Source organism: Barbatula barbatula (assembly GCF_947034865.1).
Source record: "Barbatula barbatula genome assembly, chromosome: 5".
Classification (NCBI taxonomy): domain Eukaryota; kingdom Metazoa; phylum Chordata; class Actinopteri; order Cypriniformes; family Nemacheilidae; genus Barbatula; species Barbatula barbatula.
This window is the reverse complement of record NC_136769.1, coordinates 8,519,550-8,543,240: the sequence shown is the minus strand read 5'-3', so window position 1 is coordinate 8,543,240 and position 23,691 is coordinate 8,519,550. Positions and strand designations below refer to the sequence as shown.

Genomic DNA, 23,691 nt, shown 5'->3' with positions numbered 1-23,691 from the left:
GTGATATTATATTAATAAAGACAACAATATACACTGCCCCGAAGTAAGTTGAGGTTGAGAACGTAAATGGAATGGAATTGGTGAGATGTACAGCATGTTTGAAATGGCCTTCAAGTTATGAGGGCCGAAATGACAACAAACCGGCAACTGCATATGAAAACAAGGTAGTCGTAGTTGATATGATGGTAGTCGCATGTGAAAAATAAAAAGCACAAGACCCAAATTGAGAGTGTAAATTTACTAATGTGTTATTTACAAATAAGTGGTTCAGAGTTTAGTAAGAGAGCTTAAGCAATTCTCGTGGTTTAAAAAAATACTTTTTTTGTAAATGTATCCATGCACATCCATTTCAAGCACAATCTGTATCTTCAGTCGCACCACAGAAAAGTCCTTAAAAGTAAAAGGATAACTACCACAGTTGACAATTGCTGTGGTTCTCATTTATGGCAAATGTTGAAATGATTTGTGTGGAAACATTGTCACAGGTGTCCAAGGCAAGAACTTTGATTTTCATACAACACAAGTGCTGCACTGACCCAATAGGAAAGGCATATTCAGAGTACAACATGTCTTCTGCCTTGAAGCAGAACCTGTAGGAACAGCTTTCCTAGCTATTCGTAACAGTAAAAGAAACAGCAACACTGCTTTCAGATCAGTACAAAAGGGCATATTTTACCAACAGTACAAAATACAGTGTAATTCTGTGTCAAACGCCACGATTTGATAAGTCACATTTGGAGTAAACAGATTTATTCAGCAACCAATTCACTCCCATTTGTGAAGTGTAGTTTACCCACGTTTACCCACACACATCTTAGTGGTTCAGCTCTAGTATGTAGTCATGATCAAATAAAAAATTAAGTAAAATCCATCACTACAATAAAGGTAAACTATACTGAAAATCTATTAAAACGTAAAATAGCCTTTTGCCATTCATGGGAAACCTTTCCATCCATATCTCTCACACTTAAACAAAAAAAGCTCTTTAAGGCTTATGGATTGCTCACCAAAGTCTGATTTAAAATGGCTCATGGTCATTCTTACAAAAAGTGGGCATCACTAAAGGATATTTACAGAGCATCTTGAGCAAAGTACGAATTTGCAATAAAATATTTCCTGGTCTCAGGAACCCGGTGCCAGAATAACACCAAATGTCATTTTCTACATAGCAAGAGGCTAATCTATCCGAAGGACATCTGAGGAGCGAGAATTCATCAGTTTCTTCATAACAAGCATCATTCAGTGCGTATTCTTAGTGCCTAGTCTGGATGCTGGGAACCTGTTCCCTCACGTAAGTGCCACGTCCTTTCTTGTGCTTGTTCTGCATCTTTTAAACTCATCTTTAGTGAGGACTCCTCCAAGGTCAGGATGATGCAGATCTGGATAGTGATGAGCGAGTTACTTGACGTTGAACACCATGAGGGGTCTCTCTTCTCGCTTTTGCCAGGGGCTCTTTTTATTCACTCCGTCGTCATCTTTGTCGTCCGCTTCATTTTCATCGCCCGGGCTGGTGATGGAATCGTTCTGGACCTCGCTTGCGCTACTGCGGGTGCTGTTGTCACGACTGCATCCTTTACGGGGAAAGGTCCCGCCTCTTGTCTGAGAGGTCTCGTCGAGCAGTGGCGCTGTGGAGTTCTCCTCAGGTGAGTACGTGGCAGAATGGCTCTCGCTGCTCGAGTCTGGCATGTCTATAACCGGAAGCTTGGAATAAATCTTACCGCGAGCCTTTCTTTCACTTGCCCTGCTCTCTTTTACTTTCCGCTGAGTTGATTTCCCTGAACTTCCAGCACGATGCTCCTGGGATAGACTGCTGGTGGCCGCAGGTGCACGCAAAGATTCATTTCCCAGCTCTATGTAGGAGTGTCTAACTAGAGAGTTTGCACGTCCGTCGAGGGAAACGAACCAGGCGCGGGGGTGTGGCTTTACCCCAAACTCCAGCAGTTTCTTCTCAGTCATCGCCTGCAGCTCTCCATTCATTTGCGCGATTGTAGAATCATTGAATAAAATTGGAATACGGACTTGAGAAGCGGATTGTTCGCTTTCCCAGTTCTGGTCTGGTGGCCCTGTGGCCTGCTGGTTCGACTCTTCGGTCGCCTTCTCTTGCTTGGCCTGTTGCTGCTGTTGCTTTTGGTGTTGACTCTGTTGCTGTGGTAGCGTCATGCTAACCTGGATGCCCTCCATATTGTGCTGCAGCTGTTGCTGCCTTTCCATTGCTTGCTCCACAGCTGACAGGTCTGAGGACATATGCATGTAATGAGCAGGGATGACCAATGTGGGCACCATGCTGTGGTACATGCTCTCCTTCATCTGTTCCATGGAGTGACAGAAGATCAGCTGGCCAGCCTGCGTGTTCACAGAACTCGGCCGACTAAGGTGATCACCTGTTTGGGACATGTAATACTCCGGAGGATTGCTGTCCCGACTGTGATCCTGATAGTGGCCAGCGAAAGGTGGAAAAAGAGGAGGTGGTGAAGGTGGGTCTGAGGAATAACCTTGGTTGTCTTTAGCATTATGGTATCTGCGTTCATCAGAGTCTTCAGCAGAGTTGTAACTTCTGCTGTAGTCATCTTGTAAGAACGGGTCTCGGGTTCCTGTGTGAGTAGATCGAGTAGCCTTCATTGGGAAGCTTTCGCCTTTCTTGGTGTCTCTTTGTTTCTGGGTGGGGCCGTATCTGAAGAAGTCTTCTCTGGAGCTGTGCACATCACGGTCAGAGGAAAGGACAGATTTGATGCCGTCAGGGTCGGTGGTTGAAGATGTTGTCTCCATATGTCCGCTGCTGATGAGATTGAGGTGGGAGGTGGATGTGCCCTGGTCTCTCTTTGAGCTTTCCAGAGTGGTAGAGAGATGCATTTTTCGACGGTGCTGACGAGGTTTCAGACATCGCCTCCTGAAAAAAATCAAAGCAAGTTTTTGTCAAAAGATTACTTTTGATGAACTACTTATTCAATACTTAACACATCAAATACGGCCACCGAAAGATGAAGAGACCAAATTTTAATTTAATCACCATTTTTAGCGGCCATTACAGTGCAGTATCTGTTGAATTTTAACAAAATTAAATCTCAGGAGTGTCATCCAACAGCAATGTGAATACTGACAGGTTACCACATCATATTTTTTTATAGTTTTCCAAAAATACATGTACACATATTACTGTAAAATTGCTTAAAAATCAATATGAAGTTGTTTTCTTTGCAGTATTTGAGATCTGAAAAATACAGGGCATCTGTTTCTCCTATTTTGACTTGTTTCTCTAGTTTTCATTTTCTGCAAATACATGCGAATAGAAACAATAACATTTGGGAGAAATATTGTTAGTTGTTCACAGAATGAAACAAAAAGGATAATTTTACCAATACAGTAAAAAGTAAATCTGAAAAATGAAAATCTTGTCTTCATTTTTTTCGTAGCTGTATATTCATAGTATTTATAGATTTATAAAAATGGGACAAATCCAAGTACTGGCAAAAATGAATTTTTATGAAAATGATTCATCTTCATCTTGCTGTATCTGTTCATAAAAATATCTTGGCCTATTCAGTCCAAGCCTACAAAGGTGAGCTTTCCACTCAAACACACACATTGAGCACATACCTGCAGTAGTACAGTAGCAAACACAGCAGGATGAGCACAAGCAGGGCCATGGCACCCAGAATAGCAAGCAAGAAGATGGTGTGGTAAGTTGTGATGTCTCTTAAACCAGAGGAATTCATACCAGTCCCTTTAACACAAAATCAGGTCTCTTTACACCAGGCAAATGAGAAACAGCTAAAAAGACCACAACTCAATTACAATACAATATACCACTTGACTACAGCTGATCTCACCTGACGTTGATGGAAATGCTGCAAGCCAGTACCCTAAACTTGGAGCTACGAAACTCCATGTCATCTGAGTGCCCTCTTTTTTTATGTAGCCAGCTCCGCTTCGAACCCATAAACCTGCAACAAAATGCTCAATTAAATGTGAATGGGCAGCGTGCCAGGGACAGATTAGCCCCCAACTGTGCCAAATTACACAGTCAATAGATTTTCTTCATTTAAAAGTAATTTAAGATCTGGGATCAGTCTAGGTAACCATTCAATATTATTCCAAGAGAATGAGGGGCATGATTTATGCAAAAAGCCCCTAAGGACAGACAGAGAGTTAATGTGTTCTGACAGGGTATACTCTGAAAAATACGATTACAAATGTCTCCAGTGTGCAATGTCTTTTTTATGCACACTAGGAGGCGCTATGTGCTTAGCTCAGCGGGAGGCATGCTTCAAAATAGGGGGCTTTCCCAGAATAATCCCATGTGCAACAGCCTCTGCTCTCTCTGTGTGACCCTATTTTGATAATGCTCTTATCACCAATACAAATACGGCCTTAGTGGCCACAGGGCAAAACATTTTTCATAACCGGGATGTTTTAGATAAAGTTTCGGCAAAATGGACTGTAATTTGAGTTGTATAACTTGAACAAAACATAACTCCGGGTGATTTCTTCTTATTCCCAGCATCCACGTTATCCTCATTATACAGAGCAAAGCCATTGACAATACAGTCTTTTGTAGTTTTAGACCACATAAGTACATCTGACCATCACATGGACAAAAACACAAGCAGAAGTTCACAACTGCCCACCACGCAAGACTACAGACCTCTGTTCTGCATTAGCGTTATCTCTTATCTGAAACCCAGTTCTGTCTGACCACACACACAAAATTTATATTATGGGATTTTTCCTGTTCATTTACAGTATCATCTAGCTTGAACAAACACTTATAAAGAGAAAAAAAGACAAATTGATTTAAATTAGATCAATAATGTATTATATACAAATGTAGTAACTGACTTCAGCATTGCTAGACCTCTTACTATATCTTTACCATATAAATAATGTATTCATGTCCTGTAGGGGGCGAAATTATGATAGATCAAAGATGTCAGCGAATGTTTTTTCCGAACAGCTGATTTACAGACACTTATGGCTAACATGCAATGTGGGATGTTTTTAAACATTTTATTTTGAATGCCAGTTTAAAATAAGCAAAAGAAAGCTAAGCGAGTGTAGTATATTATATCAATATATAAATATATCTATGCATATTCTTTTAATACTTAATTAGATTCTGCGTTCGTCAACAATGCATTAAAGACAAACACAACCATTTTTAATGCCTTTCAATATGCATCTGTTGAAGTGTTTCCCTAACAGCGTGGACTGTGGGGGTCTTGATAGCTCCCCTGACCAATCATTCATTTACTTACTGGGTTAATGTTAGCTGGGATTAGGCTGCCATAGACTAAGCCGCTTGGATTAAAATAATTTCCCGTTAGAGCTAACAGAGAGTAAATGAACACTTTTCATTTTTGGGTGAACTATTCCTTTAGATACAGAACTGGTTGTTGCTTGAGTCCCATAAGATTTGCTGTTACGTACAATTAACACAAATCAATTAACACAAATATCCAGTGATATTCTCAGTGATTTACCAGTCCTGTCGTCAAACCTCCAGACGGGGACGCTGGTGGAAGTCTTGAGAGGAGAATCAGAGGGGAGTGGAATAGAGATGTGAATGTGTTCAGACACATGAACCTCAGTGTCATTGGGGCCGGTGAGCTGCGCACACATCGCCGCTAGAGCTGTCAACTCCACCCAGCTACTGTTGGACCCTAAATCAGGACAGACCATAATAACAAAATAGATTTAACCACACCATGCCACCATTTACAAACTCTACACAAGAAATATGCCATACCTACATCAGAAAACATGTGAGATCTCATGTGAGAAACATGTGAGAGGAACTCACCCGTTGAGTTGGTCTCCAAGGCTAGGGGGTAGGGGAAGCCCCCGAGCTCATACTGACTGCGGGATGATGTGAGCAGGGCAGTGAGGGCGATTTGGGAGGTGTTTAGAGATGGCCGGATGGCTTTCCTCTGAAGCTGTACCCATGGCTGTCTCCGAGAACCTAAACAAAAAGGATTTATAAACCATTTTAAATGAGTAGCAAATTGGGTTTCAGTACTTTCAGGATTCGTTTTCTCAAAAAAAAAGATCTTAAGTTTTCTTCCCAAATAACAAACAGCTGTCGTGATTTACTTCTGAACGCAGTTTTATGAGAAGAACCGCTTCCTGTAAGCACTCTTGCTGTGATAATGATAAGTGATTATACTTCTCTCTGCTTTGGCTGCTACCGTACTTCACTTTCCTCTCTTTTGTGTAAAAAAAACCCCAGATATACAAAGTATATCTACAGACCAGGATAATCAAGGAACTGTGGTGCTATTTTTATTCTAACATCTACAAGATCACATAATCCCCCCCGTGCAACAATCCCCTCCTCCACTTGACTTTCTTTGCGTGCGATTGGCAAGTAGTAAAGGCTTAAGAATACAACCGTGTACCTCTCACCGCAGGCTGTCTACTAAGATTAGACCTAGAATAGCCGGTCACTGATCCACCAAGACATCCAGGACAGTGTAGCAGTGCTTGGGGCCCAGACTTCTCTCAGCTATTTATTCATTTACTTATCATATCCATCTCCATAAACCGTGTTCTCCGCTGCATGCACGTGAGAGATTAAAAAGCAGTACTTTAAGATAGCATACGTACGGCAGCCAATTCAGACAAGTGCGATTAGATTCAATTAGGCTATCTTTAGGTCTTTGATTTAATTGCATTTCGCGCCACTGGCAGCAATTTGCATCCTGCACGATGACAAGCGTCTGGCAGGGTTCCTACACGTTTTCCATTTTGAAATTCCATACTTTTCCAGACTCAAACATACAGACTTCCACAAAGACTTTTCAGACCATATTTAACATCTTGAACATGACAACATGTTACTGGAATTTAGTGCAATGTTTATAATTGGTCAAATGAAATAACTGAAACTATGCGTCTACACCGCCAGCGACTGTGTTGCTAGGTGTCACTAGTCTCTTGCTAGAAGGCCGTTAGAAGTGTTATAAACAAACCTTGCAGTAACTGACGCGAGACGGATGATGGGAGCTACGCTGCTTTACTCCTATTGGTAATCGCTCCCGAAAGTCGATCATCATTTGCATGAAGTTCAGCAAATCTCAACTTTGTCGTGTCATAACTTCCTGTCGCCAATGGTCACTCACTTGTATCGCCAGAAGTCGCCAACTCTCCATTGAAATGAATGACAGCGCCTCGCTTTGTCGCTGGCGGTGTGTACGCACAGTAAACCTTTAACCCACAGCAACCGAAGGATTGGTGAAATATAATTCATTAATGAACATGAAAAGAGAACTTAAGTCCATTAAAAGGCTTCTTTCAAAATTCAAAGTCGATCAATCTGGGCCGTACGCAGGATTTTAGAAATACAGAGGTCCAAAAACAGAGTTTGTCCCAAACAAAATAAGATTTTCTTGAGCAACATATGTGCATTTTATAACAATTGGAGTGCAAATCAGATAACATTATTACATGGCTTGTTGGAATGCTTGATTCTGATTGGGCAGTCACGACATTTGCAGGTTCGTTATTCCCAGATAACAACCGCTCAAAAAAAATAATACACGGTAATCCTTTGACAGGTTTTTTTGACAAATTAAATAGAAATATATATTTTAATACATTTATGACATTATATTAACAAATGATTAAACCGAATTGCCTGTTCGTGACATCTGAACGTCCTTTCTTACCTTAAAGGCAAGTAGCTGTGTAATAACGTACAAGCAGACGGCTGTTATGGCAAAATAAGCCCATTCAGTGTGATACAGGGGTTATTTCTGCGATAACAAACGGCTGCCTGTACATTATCCCTTACATTGATAATCAGACATGATTCTAGCTGTGTTGAGTAAACGCGTAGTCAATTTATGTTTTTATTAAAATATTACCAGATTGAAAAACAATCTAGCGCCGATCTTTTGGCAGAGCTCGTAACATGCTCCAAAAAATATTTTAGAAAAAATATTTAGAAAACCAAATGGGGCAATAGTCTGGAAACTCATACGGTTCTCCATACTCAATTTTATTGTTTCAATACCAGTCCAGACGTGAAAAACAATCAAATAAAATTAATACTTTTCCAAAACGCGTAGGAACCCTGTGGCCAAAAGAAACCTTCCAATTCCTATGGGATTGCACAAGGATTGGGCTGGAGATGGGTTGATCCTAGTAAACCTGACACTGAAAACTATGATTAGGCTGTAAAAGAACAGAACGGTCTATTTGGATGGTGCACAGCCAATTGGCAAGCCTTCTAAGGAGCTTGGCCGTTCTCAATCGCTACAGAGGATACAATTAATTTGAAAAGATGCGGCTTGTCTACTCTAATGGGACTGTGTCGCGTCAGAAAGATGCTCAGTGATAAAAATAACAAACATCAGCTGCATCCAGAGAAAACAAAAACAGGATGAATGTCATTCATGTTTGTTTTTCATTGTGTGTCACAGTCACCTTTGGGCTGCTCATTAGGGGTTAGTGAACAAAATATGGCCCAATCCCAATTCTATTTTATACCCATTCGCCTACCCCTCGACCCTTGAAACCGAGTGGCAAGGGGAAGGGCTAAAAACATTCCCCTAAGAAATGGGACACCACTACTATACGTCATTATAATATGTCACTGATAGCTCCTACGGAGATTCAGCGATGTTTATCACAAACTTCCAAGATGCTGCTGTCAGCTGTAGTCATATCAGTTTCGCGGATTACTGCCTAAAAAGTGGACCGGTCGAGGCGGAGTGCGTTTTGAATTTACCTGTAGATTATTTCTGATAAACTGCGTTCTGAAGAACTGTTACTTGGCTAAACTACTCTCTCCAATATATTGAATTTGGACTGCGATACCAAGATCAACCGCTAGATGTCAATGTACCATACAGTTTGTTTAATTGCAACCAAACTACAGGGTCCTTTATAAAAATAATAATAGTTTAATAAATATTATAATTTATGGTTATTATAAATATAAATGATAGAATTCATAAAACAAAAAATATTCTATTAATAATATTCTTTTTTTATTAATAACATATTTTACTAACAACATTAATTAAACATTTTATTAATTTAAAAATAACAGCAATTCATTTTATTGAATTTAGAGTACACATTCAGACACCAAAGTGAATCCATCGTTTTAATGTCGGTCAGAGACCGAGAAAATTACAACTCCCGAGGGAACAAGCCCATCACCCAAACACACCACTCACAATAAAAGACTAAAGTGCATTTCATTTAAACACACCACACAATTAATCACCATTTCCATGACAAAGCCATAGATGTTATTGGCATCAGCAGGTCTTTTGTGCCGAGGGCTGTTTGGATGCTATGAAGTTAATGATGAGTAAGTCTATATGTGTGGGTGTGTTCGGTATGGGCTAAGAGTTTTGTGTATGTGTGCCATCTATGTATACCATCTGCTCCCCAACACAAAAAAATGGTCTTTCATCAACTGAAATTATTTTTAACCCGTCCGTGGTGTGTTCATGTCATGTCTATCAGCATTGCTCTATTCTCAACATTTTCAGAGTCTGCTGTACTTGCAATGACATGAGTCAGTTCCCTTAAACAAGCATGCAATATGCACTTATAATATTTTTTTGGTTGGGAGAGTTGCTATTTATCAAATATTTATTAAAATATATTTTAAACCAACATTATCATTTGCAAACTGCCTTTTTGTCAATGCTTTATATCGAACTCATTCAATAGCATTCTCTATCTTAAAGGGCCCTGTGTCTCAAGAGCTTTACATTCACCTCACATTCCTGCTCGATCCTCACCAGTTTATTCCAAGAACGCTTTCCTCCGCTTTCACTCTGCCTCTCATTTCTCATCTCGCTCCTCATTACAGGTGTTCACTGTTACAGATGTAGCTTTAGAGTTCTGCTGGGAGGGGAAGATGTCCCTTTACTTGACCTGAGAATTCTGTAAGTGACATGAATCCATGTTGGGATCAATGAGGCATCCTTTTTTATTATGCGGATTGAAGAGGAAATATTTCAAAATACCCCAATAATCATGGACTTAAAAATCATTGTGAAAAATATACATCTTTAAAACAACTGAATTTTTTATTTTTATTTTCAATGTATATTTCCAATTATAAGTAAAATATCATGATATCCATGTTTCTTACCAAAAGCCAAATGCTTTGCGGTGCTTTTATCAGGCTGGCACATAAAGAACAAAAACATCCACCCACACTACAGCTCTGAGTTTAGGACTCCTACTGTCTGTATGTTTGTCTGACTCCTGGCAAACACAAGGTAACGAAACGCTACGTGTGCATGCTTCAGCAAAACAATAAATGCCCATGTTAAATGTACAAGATTCAGTTCGCTCCATCTATGGAAAATGGTCATCTAGTGGTCAGCACAACGACAGACAAGAAAAGCCTTCCACACGGAAGAGCAGATCTCAGATCAGGTTTTGCACAGCACTCTCTTCCCACGCGACAGAGCCAGAAATGCAACACTTGAATTAAACCCCTCCTCTTTTATAACTTGCTCTACAGCCTCTGCCAAAGTTGCCATGGTAATAGGTTTTGAGGTAAGAAAAATAACACGCTAGTGCTGATCTCTCTCTCTGCGGGGCGTTCACTAAGGGTTTAATGTTTACCGCAATGGATGCCCAAACAAACATACTTTTTATTTTCTAATTGCACCTCGTAATAATTTCAATAGTAAGTGATTCAATGTTAAGCTGTCTAGTATTAATATGCCACAGAGCCTAAACAATGATTTAAGATTAATACAACACACAGAATGTTTTGTGTCTGTGCATAATATTACAAAGTAATTCTGCACCACAGCTTTGCCGGACAAGGTAACATTTAGCAGATGCTTTTATCCAAAGCGACTTACAGAACATGTAACTAGTTCTCCACACTGCAAAAATGAGGCACTGAATAAGTCATGGTAACACGTTTTCTATTGCTTTAACTCATCAAAATAGTTTAACCAAATTCAACATCACTTAATAACTAAAGTTTGAACTAAAGTTTCTAAGCTGAATTTTTTAGAGCTCAGTAAGGTTGCGGTTACCCAGCATGGCTTCTCTGGAAATGAGGTTGTGAGTCCACTTCCTGTAAATAACCATTGGCTGAATGGCAAATGGCACACTTCCTTACTATATAGTAGGCAATGTACAATTAATTACAAAAATGTTGTTTAGTCTGTTGAAGAGGTATTTTCTTGTGCTGTCCATTTATCCGTGGAACAGCTTGAGGACAGTGATGATATTGTAGAGTGAGAGAGTGTAAAGAGAGCCAGCTGTTGGTTTTCAGCTGAAGTGGGGATGGGTGGATACTGCTCTATCAGAGTGCATTTAATAACTGTGAACATCAAAGACCCCCAAACACAATTATCGGACCCCTATATGCAAAGAAGCATCAGGCCCATTAAGTTGATAAGGGTCGGATAATAAGAGCTGCGTCAGGGAACTGCACACGAACACACACACTTTCATAAAGCACATTACATTATTGTGTAAAATCGCTTCCTTCCAACACTGCTCTCATACAGTGCACTCATAATTCAAGCCATACCATTTAACCCATTAAACGGGTGACAGGAACTGTTAAACACACGAGCCACCCAAACAACACAATCATCAGTTTCTATAAATCTTGTACACTGTGTGAAACAGCCACCTGCCAAAGTGATCACGTCATTTGATGATGTGTGTAAATTCCAGAAAACATTCAATGAGTGAAGGATGTGATGGAAAAGCTTGCAGGACTAACACCCAGTCTCAGTTTAATGGCATCTGTTTATTGGCAGCACTTGAGATACGCGTCTGTAGTCGAAGCTTGATGACTAAACCTGAAGACCAACTGTTCCACACGCTACACATGAAAACGCCACAAGATGTGTGTGAATCAACTGAGCTGCTTTCAGATTTGGAAATCTAAACTAACCATGTGGAACACAGACCGGCTGAGCCACCATGGAGAGAGGCGTACCAGTAACCATCTATAATCTAAACTATATAACACTAAATCTGCCAGCCGTAATGCTTGAGGTGTTGTGCATATGCATGGGATGCTAATATTCTCTGTATTCATTCTACCGAGAAAATGGCCTGGGAAAAATCTGTTTTTAGGAGACTATTTTCGTTCTCCTGGTTCCTTAAATTACCTGATGCCAAACTGGCTAATGTGGCACAATTGAGCCTAAAAAAATATGACTCACCTGGAGAACCTAGCAGTAACTGCACCACATCATCGTACAGCAGGAGAGTGGCGGGTCTCTGAGGAAGTAGGTACAGACTAATGGAGGCATATACTGAAACACAAAGAGAATGAGAAAAATTAGGTACACATGTAAGGAATGGGACACTTTGACAGTAAATGTTTTAAAATTCACATTATTAACGCTGTTATGATGATATTAAGATATTATGCAGATTATGTACAGAGGAGGTATATGCAACGCATTTATGCCAGTTTATAATTGCCTTACATGTTCAATGTTGTTGAACTTTTACAAAACTTTTAAAAGTCTCAAAAAAGTGGATTAAATCCACATCTCATGTCTGAAAGATTTGTATTGGTCTTTAACACCCTCCAACCTCAATTTCAGGGATCACTAAAAATGGAGAGCATCTGTATCGGTCTCTGGTAATATATAGCAGTTCACCAAACTCTAGCTCAGAGCTGAGGAACATGACACAGCATCCAAATCTCCAGGGATTCACAGCAAGGTGACCACCATCAATCTCAAAACCCGCTAGAAAAGACCCTCTGACAAATCCAAAGAAACCCAAGGAATCTACCAAAGGCCTGCAGTAAAAAGCTGTTCAAACTTCTGGGAAAATGTAACTAGTTCATTTCTGTGAACACAAAGACATATGGCCAATGCAGTTTCAGCTGAGCCACATACTTTACACATTTAAAGTGTTTCTTTAACATAACATACCACCTTATTGTTTTACATTATTTTCTTTAACTACGTACAACATTTATGTCTGTCAGTTGAGGTACATCACTCCTGAGTGTTTCTTTATGGACAGGAGGACATGCGTTGGCAATGCTTTAGAAGACCGTTGCATGCTGGGAGCAGAAATCCTGTGCGTTCACTTCCCATCTGCTAAGACAACACTGCAATGCCACTGCCAACCCCCAACCACTCCTCAGCATTACAGATAATATTCATCATCGGATTAATTGAATTTCACATAATTCCATGATACACATTTCTTTAATTTACATTCAAGAGGTAAATGCAGGGATCATGATGACATCAGGAGTGTTGTGCATTCAGCTTTCATCACCTCTGACCGCTTGTGCCTTGTATGAACGGATTGTAGGAAACGTGACACAGGCATTTCGCAAACATTCACACTCATGCCGTTCTGGATACGAGCACATACAGACAGCACAGCTGCACTGAACAGAAGGACACCCAGTATACTAGGTAGACTTTAATATTCTGCTAGGTAGGTATGCACAGAAAATAAAGATGTAAACAAACAATACTACCCACAATAGAAGATCAATGGAAATATTATATGTATTTGTATTTCATTTTACATAACATGTAACCTTTTGACGCAGTGTGCCAACACTATACACCAATGTAAATATAAACAGAAACAATGCATTTGCTTTCAAAGAGAAAAGATGACATTGCAGAAGACGGATTGCGAGTAAGGAACTATAGAACAGACATCAGTAAAAGTTCAGAGAGATCAAGAAACGTCACAGTTTTCTGTCCTGAACTGACATTTATTGTGAAAACGTTGATTAGAACCGGTCCAAAGATGTGTCCATTCTTTATATTTTTTAGTCAATAGCTATTAAATGCATTGATCTATGCCGAAAGATAACAGTTATGGTGATTTAATGGCAACTTTTAAAGGAGGAAAACAGAATGAATCAGCTAAACCGTAACAGAGCAAGTGAGATAGGCTAACGGAGGAAAGAAAAAGTGTTCCTCTCCTCCAATGAAATCAACGGAGCCTCGTCGCTCAGAAAATGACTCACTCCACGGGTTCGCGTGACTCGCTGAGATTATTAAAGCGCTACGGGGACAGTTAAAACTTCTCAAATTTTTTTTTTTAGAAACTCTATTTAAGCATGGCTAGCAGACACGGGGTTTGGGCAGATGGCTGTGGTACAAAACAGATTAGACTAGAAAATGCTGGTCTTCAAAAAGCTGAGTCACACATATGGAGACTATCTTAGACCAGATTGGACTGGGATGGAAATGCTTCTTTTTGTTAACAATTAATGCAGAATAATTTATTTGATATTTCCCTTTCTTAAGTGTTCAATATCTTTATTATAACTGTTGCCTTTATAAGATCATTTGGCACAGAGACTATATTACATCACAGCCCAATCCATTCCCTAACTTCCTTTTCCCTCAATTTCCTCGACCACATTCCAAACACACAGCATCTCCCAATGTGGTGTGACTTGGTGGGAATGTGTGTAATGCCCTCCCAAGAGTCTCATGTCATACTAAACATGCCTTCTTGCACCAGCCTGGCTGGTCCATTTGCTGGCTGCCTCCATATCTGTAACCCCACTGGTTAAGTGGCTTCCAGCTGCTACTGCAGACAGCTTTATATTCATGATTTTACTAACCCCCTCCCCAGAGGTCTGACCGCATAACCGGGTGTGGTTTGGGTGGAGAGGGGAGTCAGGGAACGCGGTGTCGTACAAACAGAATTACACCAATCAGACATCCAGAGAGTCAGAAGAGGACACGCAATCTGGGGTCTGAGCAAAACAGCTGCCGGGTATCACCGCACAGGCCGGCGTGCTCCACACCCCGGCGAGTGTTGTTTAACATTCCTGTCCGTTTGTGTGCAAAGCTCCATCTGGAGTACAGATCTGACTGGTCGACCTGACTTCTAAATAAAAGAATGCAGCCAACTGATCGCAAATCCACAGAGAGATTCAGAAAGTTCACGGAGGCGGTTTACAGTACCAACAATTCACACGTCGATCAACAAGTTGATTGTTTGTCTAACAACAGATGATTAGTGATGTCGATTAGGCTTAGAAATGTATTTATATCTATATTTTGATTAAGTATTTCAATTTCCTATGGCTAGTGATGTAAAAATCTGGTAAACACAAAACTTCATAGAACAGTCAGCTTTTTAGAGCTCTGTGAAATGACATTAAACTCATAATAAAAGTTTTTTTTAAGTTACTTGGAAAGTAAATTAATCTAAAGCAACAAATTCAATAGCGTTAATGGCGACACTCAGATTTAAAGTGATAGTTCACCCACTGACTTTCTTCCGCAGAACACAAAAGAAGATTTTTTTAAAGAAACAACGCCGGTACCCATTCACCGCTGTTGTTCGGTTACCAACATTCTTCAAAATATTTTCTTTTGTTTTCTGCGTAAGATGGAAACTCATAAAGATTTGAAATTACAAGATGGCCTGTACATGATGACAAAATGCTAATGATCATACATAATGATTTTTTGGGTGAACTATCCCTTTAAATCAGCAGTCAATGGCTAAACTACACCCCACATTTTCAATGAGACATTGCTTCCAGTAAAACCCACAAAACCACAAAGTAAAGCTCTTAAAACACCCGATGGTCTTTCGGCAGCAGTTAAAACAGGAACTCATGGGGTAAGATTCACAATCATTTTAGAATTTAGTGGAATACTCTCTGCTTTACAGCAGAGTTTTACTGACGCGGTTTGAAAAACGTTCAGTAGTAAACTTAATAAGAGAGGAAATACTTACAGGGAATGCGACTGGCATGCCAGGGTGCTGAGTTTGTGACAAATCCATGCTTTGATGCTGTGACGATGACCCACGTTCCTGGTCGATACATAAAGTTAAGTGTGACGATGCCATCCTCTCCTGCCAGGCTGGATGCTAAGATTGTCTGGTTTCCATACACCTGGATTGTAGCGTCTTTTAAAGGTGAGAGGTTACTGTTGTCAAAGACCTGCACTTTAACCAGCACTTCTGTGGGCACAAAAAAAAAGAAAAAAACGTTAACGATAAAGTGTATGTGAATCTTTCTTCTGTGGAACACATAAAGCATATTTTGAGAAATGTGTCAGTGGTTTTGTGTGCATATAATGGAAGTCAATGGGGCCAATGTTTTTGGGTTACCAACATCCTTCAAAATATCTTCTTTTGTGTTCTGCAGAAGAAAGTAATAAAGGTTTGGGATGACATGAGGGTGAGTAAATGATGAAATAACTGTCTTTTTTGGGCAAACTATTGCTTTAAGGCCTGTGGAACTGACTTTGTGTTCCAAAGCTACATTCATGTAACTAGCAACTTTTGACTTTGCATTGACAGTTTGTGTAGTCAACTGGCCTAGTGGCCTACATTCAACAGATTGATCGATATGTTAAGATAACTCTGCCCTGATCCAACCAACTATGGTTTGTTGTTTACAATGAAGACCAGAAAGCATTGAGTGCTATTGAGCCGGTCTGTCTGCCATCACATTTGATTAACGCTGGGCAGATGCGGTCAAACTCTCTGGTTTAGATCCTGGATGTGTGCTCACGGTTGATATGGATGACCCGGTTTATCACCACACAAAGTTTACAAGGGCAGGGTCAGAGACGTTTAAATAGATACATTAAATAATGTATACGGGAGATTTGTTTCAATAAGTTCTTTACATTTCCTTGTAAATACCTTCTAATTCTGTCAGTATGTTTTTAGTTATTGAACTGTTGTTTAGGTACATTAAAGAGAAAACTAATTCTAATTATTCATCTTCGTGTTCTCCCAATTAGATATAACTTTCAGGAAAGCCGAGTCAAAGTTATATAATAGTGATCATCATGTCATTTTCATTATAGCACCTTGAACATTTTGGTATCAATGACCTATTTGTGTTCTACTGAAGTAAGTTTTTAACTAAACTGTTCTTTTAAACTCATATTTTTCTACCAAAACCTCTACCTGCTCCATTCCCTCAATGTTTGATCATTTTCATGCTCGCACACCACAGCGTCCTTCAGAACCTCTCGTTCCTTTGATTCTAAATGGGTCAATTGATGCATGTTACCATGGATACAAGATGTCAGCAGGCTAACTGTGGGAAAAAACGGGTCCCTGCATTTCTTGGCGAGGGGACACTAGTTTCGTTCAGACTCAGTCAAGCTCTGCGGATCTCGTATGTGCTTTTGAAAAAATATTTCAGAACACCTCGGACCCGAGGAGGACCAAATGAGTAAATACTTACAGAAAAAGAAATGGCAATTAAATTGAGAAAAATAACAGATAAACCAATAAATAATATCTAAAAATGTAGATTTCTTGTTGTGAATAAAAACACAGTACTTGGCATTTGAAGTTTATGGTTCCGTCAAAGAAATCTTTTTTTTAAAACATTAACTGGCTAGGTTTCCTGTATACAATTCCACTTCCTGTCTATTGTTTGAGCGCAAGCGAAGCGCTCAAATCATCCTGGAATCCTTTCCCCCATCGTAAAAGTTCTCATCCTTTGTATTTCAATGTTTATTGAAATCTAAACATTATTTTCCAAACAAAACTATTGGTCTGCATGTAAGAATGGTGACAATCAATCCCAATCTCTCCGATCACAGGTCTCCATGATTACTTCTGTCCACCAAGACAGTCTCTTTAAAACAAACTACACCTCATAATTTGCTTTATTACGAAGCTAAATCTCTTCCACTCAATCTTCTGAAGAACACAGAGGCTATTGGAAGTAGCTTGTCCCCGCAGGCCATGTCTCTTAAGGTTTGTTATAAGCAACTGATGAGACTGCATGCAGTGACAGTCCAAAGCACTTTGAGTCAAGTGTGGAGGATTTCAACCAGCAAAGTCTCGTTTTATGATAACACTTCAGGGAAAAACAAACACTTCCAAGCCTGTTGAAATACTATTGGTCTACTGTCTCACTTATCGCTCAAAATCAGAAGTGTCCTACATAGCAGACACCATCTAGAATATGGGCCCCTGGTCTCGAGATCAGCATGTTTAAGGGTCCAGATATGATAGGTATCCTATCGTTTATATCAATGTTAAACTACATACAGATGGTCATCAACTCAACAACTACAGGCATATACTGTATGTTAAAGCTTGGCATTATATGTGGTTTCTACTAGGCCCAGAGGTGTTATGAATTATTTTCGTGTCACCGATGGACCACCCTGTTGTTTTTTCAGACGGGTAGCCGAAGTGTTAACAGGCCTCCAGGAATGTCTGACGGTTTGGAATCCCATTTGCCAAAACCACAGTGTTTCTCTGGGATACCTTACGTCCGTGACATAATGGAAGATTAGCAATAGTGAAACTGTGAGGGCGGAATAAACCCAACACATTTCAGTGCTAAATCACAGTTAAATGTATATGTGGTCCAAAATAAATATTGATCGAGTGTGCCCTCGGTATGCTCTCGGTACTCGCCTGCAAGCCAATCGTTTTATTGAGAACATAAACCTTAGTACCTGAAAGAATCCAAAAATGTAAATTCTGTCTTCATTTACTCACCCCTAACCAAACAGTGATTGGCCACCATTGACTGCCATAGTATTGCTTTGTAATTGTCTTTGTTCTGTTGAATACGAAAGAAGATATTTTGAAGAATGTCCCTTTAAGCTTAACAAAGAAAAGACTTTAAAAGAAAACTACTACTATTTATTCCTGTACTAATATCACCAAAAAAATCCACCTCATGTTAAAAATGGGAGCAAGCGATATATAGGGTGTATGCATACGGGACGACGACATTTTCACAAAGTTTTAACGATGTGTTAAATAAGAAAACATTCAAATTTCGGCGAAACGACTATGGGTGAGCGTTGTTAAGTGCCTCTGTGATCAAGTGCAAAAGTTCACTTTGCATATTTATCGATGTACCTTGAAACGGATAGCCTGAATTGCTTCTCCTTTTTGGTTGTCGACATATGGCGAAGTGTTTGAATAATTGGACACACTTTGTTGCCCGTAATCCTATGTGCATCCTGAGGCAAAACGTCATCGTTCCCTATAGCTCCGGATGTGACAGATATGACGGAGATTTTAGAGGTGTGCATACACCCCATTGAAAATTGATTTGGAAATCAAAATCAATATTTACAAATGCAATTTTAAATGCCCATTCATTTTCCAGGGAGTGTGTGAAAAACTGCTTTAAAAACATATTTTTGTGTGTTTTTTTACCAGACATTATTATTTTGGTTCGTCACACAATTTCTGCGTGCACTGCATATTGTTAAGACACATAATGCAGCATGAGATACAAACAAGCGTGGGAAGAATGTTGCTATGGGCAGAGAAAACAGTGGATCAGATTTTTAGATCGCACAAACAACCCAGTCAAGCAGAGCGCAACATTTTGCTGGAGGGAGATACATATCTTCTAAAGGCTCTGAAGGTGTTAAAACATCCCTAGAGAGGAAGAGCGCAGCAAAAATATCTGTGGAGTCAGCGCTAATGAAGCCATTGTTGCTCAGGGAAGAGTTTCTGCAAAGCCTGATCGGAGGAAATGTCTGAAATGCCAAGCCTAATATCCACAAGATAATCACTTTTATTTGTTCATCTTTTACTGCATGTGAGTGATGGACTGTCTCTATAAAACACGATAATTTAACAAGAACAGTATCAGTATTTAGTATAAAACTCCTGTATGACAAATGACTAAAGTCAGTTTGAAGGTCTTTCTCTCTATTCATGTCTCACTGTTATTTTTCTGTCACATTTGATTAATTTCCACTGAAACATCTGCCAAACCGTCTGCTTTTTCCCCATAAAAAGAAAACCGTATACGGATTGTAAACGGATTTACAAGGAACCTCTCTAAAATCTAATCCAGATTAAAGTTTTTAAAATTAAACTCATATCAAACACGGTATTTGTCTTACCACACTAGAAGACATCCTGCTGGATTGTGTTTTACAAGCACTGGGCCATTTTACAAACCCGAGGATTAGTTTAAATGTCGATGATGTAATCTCCAAGTTTCCATGAGTTTCTCCTAAAGCTTTTTTTACACCCACCAATCAGAACATCTGAAGGCACACCATGATGATGTAAAGCAGGATCTCTTTAGAGGTCGGGTCTACAGGGGTTTTGTCGATGATAAATCTGCCGTTTCCTCTGAGTGTTAGGGTGTCTAGTGTCAACAAAGAAATTCCTATCTTTAAACAGCTGCCAGGGGAAATTGAGGTGGGCCGGTGCCCAGACGCGCACTCCCTAAAGATGTGACGGCCCGTGTGACCAGAAAATCCTGCAAATCTATTCTGTACCCTTCCACCCACAAACTGCTGTTCTAAAAAGCCATGAATATAAGATATGCTGTCAAAGCATATGACGTTGTCTTAGAAAATATTCAATGACTCAAAGAAGCACTAACTGCTGCACTGATTCAGACTAGAAACACAACTCAATTCATTTCATATTCTTATCTGTAAAAAGGCCTGGAACAGTAGAACAGATTCTTCTCTACGGCTGGTTTCAAATTATTTCTGCTTTTTAAGATTATTTTAAGACTATAAGCAGAACAGTGATGCTGAAATTACTAGCGATGTAAAATGTTTAGTGATACAAACAATTATGCACATAGTTAAATAATGTAATATTTTCTATATGATATCTGTTTGGTTGAACCTTCATTATTGATTATTTACATAAAATTACAATGGCGGTCAAAAATGCCACGGAACTTTTTTGCTTTCGTACATTCTTAAAAATATCTTCCTTTTGTCGTCAACCGAACAAAAAAAATGTATAAAACTTTATTTATATCTACACATGGCTGATCTGATCACTGTTACTCCACCAAGTCAGACAGGTTCTGAATTTCAATGACATCCGATCAAAGCAACATGCAGTACAATGCAGTGATTGTTCCCAAAATAAAAGCATACAGAAGCAAGCTGGGACAGCGCTCAAACAAGCGCTACCATAGAAACACTTGTCTATGCATGAGGAGGATTTAATACAAGAGAATCTCTTGAAATCCACTATAGGTTGACAACACAATGACTCATTAGGTGGCACCTGGACAGTATTCTGCGCCGCTGTCGACACAACACAAAAGACAAGAGCAAAACAGACACCAGGTTTTCAATGAAGCCTTCCCCACAAAACCTTTAGCTCTCGAACTGCTCCGAAATCAGCCTTTATGACTTGAATCTCTGCCCAAAACCATCTGACAAGAAACTGTACAGCTGTTTTTAGAACCGTGTAAAATGGGTAGGGTCAACACCAGCCTAGAGGCACAGACGGATTTGCTAAAACCTCCAGCAGTCAGATTGAATTAGTATCTTGGTAGGTTTTCCTCACCAGGTCTTTGTCCTGAATCAGAGGTTGAGGCTTTCGGTGTCAGCTTGATTTGAATGGTGATGTGTGGGTATGCTGTGCCACAACACAAACTCATAAGGCTTCCAAATGTTATGCTTTAGTTGATGCTTTGCTATGAAAATCTGATGCATCTATGTGTTTCAGACAACCAAGCATCCATCCTTTAGTTCACCACTGTTAAGCGAAGCCGCCTAAAAATAAGAAGGAGCATTCAGAAAACCAGGCTCTGGATATTTGTAACAAGGACAGGGAAAGCTCACAGGGTATAAATTTACCCCCATACTCTGCAAAAGATGTATAGAAAAATCAGCATCATCACATTTCCTGGAACATAACAACTAGAACAGAAAAGTGTCAGGAAGCTACCCAGGCATCCTGCTATTGTGTTAAGAGACTTGAACACGGTGAACTAACAACACTGGCATGGATTGTTCAATTAAAGTCATTTCACCTCAGAATTGTTAGGTTCACCGTTCAAGTTGCGCATAGATATTTTAAAGAAAGTCTTGAAAGTCTGTGAGAAAAAGACAAAGTCCATATAAAGTCCAGATAAAATCAATTATTACTTCCAGAACCATGACATTCACCAAAACCTGAGAATAATCCTTGAATCCCAAAACGGATTTTCTTACAGTGAAGGCTGCAAGGCAAATAAAACTATAGTCAAATTTAACTTCACATTTGAACTAATGCGGTGAATAACATTGTGTCTCACAATCTTACAGCCTGATTTTCACAAATTATTTTTCAAAAACACATTAATATGTACGACATGTTTAACGTGCACATAAAGAGATTGAGTATCAAACAAGATAATAAGAAAGAGTGGATGTGTCTTGATTCCTTGCTAATTTATGTTATTCATATGTTAATAAGAGTCGAGGACCTTGAAGGCTCTGACGGAAATTCAGCCACCAGTGAGACATGCTTAGTGGGACATAATGGCTTTTTAAGAAACAAAAAGTTTCAGTTTGTAACTCTTTATAACTTTTCCCGAATTACCACATTTAAGAGAGAAAACATCAGCCTGAGAATCTGTGGCTGAGTTTCCAGAGTTTGTATGCAAACAGGAACGGCGCATGATCACGGACCGAGAAACAAATAAATCCACATTAATATTCATAGGAAGTTGCTGAGGAAGAAAAGGGTGTTCACAAAAGAGTTTGCATAAACAACTCCCAAAGATCCGCTTGGTCTTGTGGTGACAAACTGTGTCAAGTAATAAGACAATATTTAGGGCAAGTAAACACTACATTTGCTGATCTGATACTATGCCAATGTGTTTTGCTGTCATTTCTAAACAAAAACATAACATGATACTTAAAGATAAATAACATTCAATTATGATGTAAGTACATATTCGTAAAAAACGAGTTGATGCGAGTGAGGTAACAATATTGCGCACTTTATCTCATCTCTCGTTAAAATTACCATCTTTCCAACGTGTGTTAAACTACAAAACATTATAGGTTTCATTGGCAGTACTTGGTTAAACGATATACTCCTACGAGAATACGGGACTAAAATACGACACACGGTGTTTATGACGTCCAGGGCCCGTCAAACGAACTTCTTAACAGATACGCGGCGGGGTCAACTAAAGGGCCGCCGGAGAGTTTTAAATCCTTTGTTTTCAAACTGAAACTCGCATAAGAGTCTAAAGTTACTGTGGGCGCATCCGACGCTGCGTGATACACTGTAGCAAATGCGCAAAGGGCTTTACATAATAAAGCCGTGAATCGATGGCGCGCTCCAGAGAAACATCACAGCAAAACGCGGATGCTACAATCTCAAGTCAAGAGAAACGACAAACTCACCGACTGCTGTTTGGGTCGGCAGTGATTTTGCCAGTGTCCTCCATGCGTTACACAGGAACAGAAACAGAAGAAAAGAGCGGGATGCGCGCGGTGAACGCATTCTCACAGCTACATCGTCTGATCCTCCCTCAGTAGCAGTTCATCCATAATCGGTCGCGGGATGACGAGACTCGCTGCTCCCGGGTCCCACTCCCTTCAGAGCAGAGCGCCGCTTCTCTGCCCTGCTTGCCCGGATGGGAGGGGGTGAGCTTGGGGTATAGTGCTCCCGTGCGCCCTCTGGTGACAAAGGCTGCGCCGCACTTGGACGCGTGTTTACATTTCACATTTAAAGGAATAGTTCACCTAAAATTCACGTATTCATCCTTATGTTGTTCAAAACTTGCATATGACACTTTCTTCTGCGAAATACATAATAGGATAATATGAAAAATGGTTCTGGACCAAAATGGAAGTCAGTGGGGAACAAACACAAATTGTTGCTATTCAATTACATAAAATGTATTCAAATGATTCGATTTTACTATTAATAAATAGAGTGGACCTCATACATTAAACATGCATGCCTATCGTTTATAGATTTGTGCTTTTTGGTTATTAAGAATGACACACGGTATAT

General features: G+C 39.7%; 1 protein-coding gene across 1 annotated transcript; it reads right to left on the bottom strand.

Annotated features, from left to right (window-relative positions):
* Positions 1 to 230: 230 nt before the first annotated feature.
* fam171a2a (family with sequence similarity 171 member A2a) lies at positions 231 to 23,306 on the bottom strand. The gene is made up of 8 exons (XM_079456573.1): positions 23,076 to 23,306; positions 15,697 to 15,924; positions 12,168 to 12,260; positions 5,798 to 5,956; positions 5,478 to 5,657; positions 3,828 to 3,941; positions 3,595 to 3,721; positions 231 to 2,887 (listed from the first exon to the last, which is right to left on the bottom strand). The coding sequence occupies exons 1-8, from the start codon at positions 23,173 to 23,175 to the stop codon at positions 1,399 to 1,401; spliced, it is 2,490 nt and encodes an 829-aa protein (XP_079312699.1). The 5' UTR covers positions 23,176 to 23,306; the 3' UTR covers positions 231 to 1,398.
* Between the last annotated feature and the right edge of the window lie 385 nt (positions 23,307 to 23,691).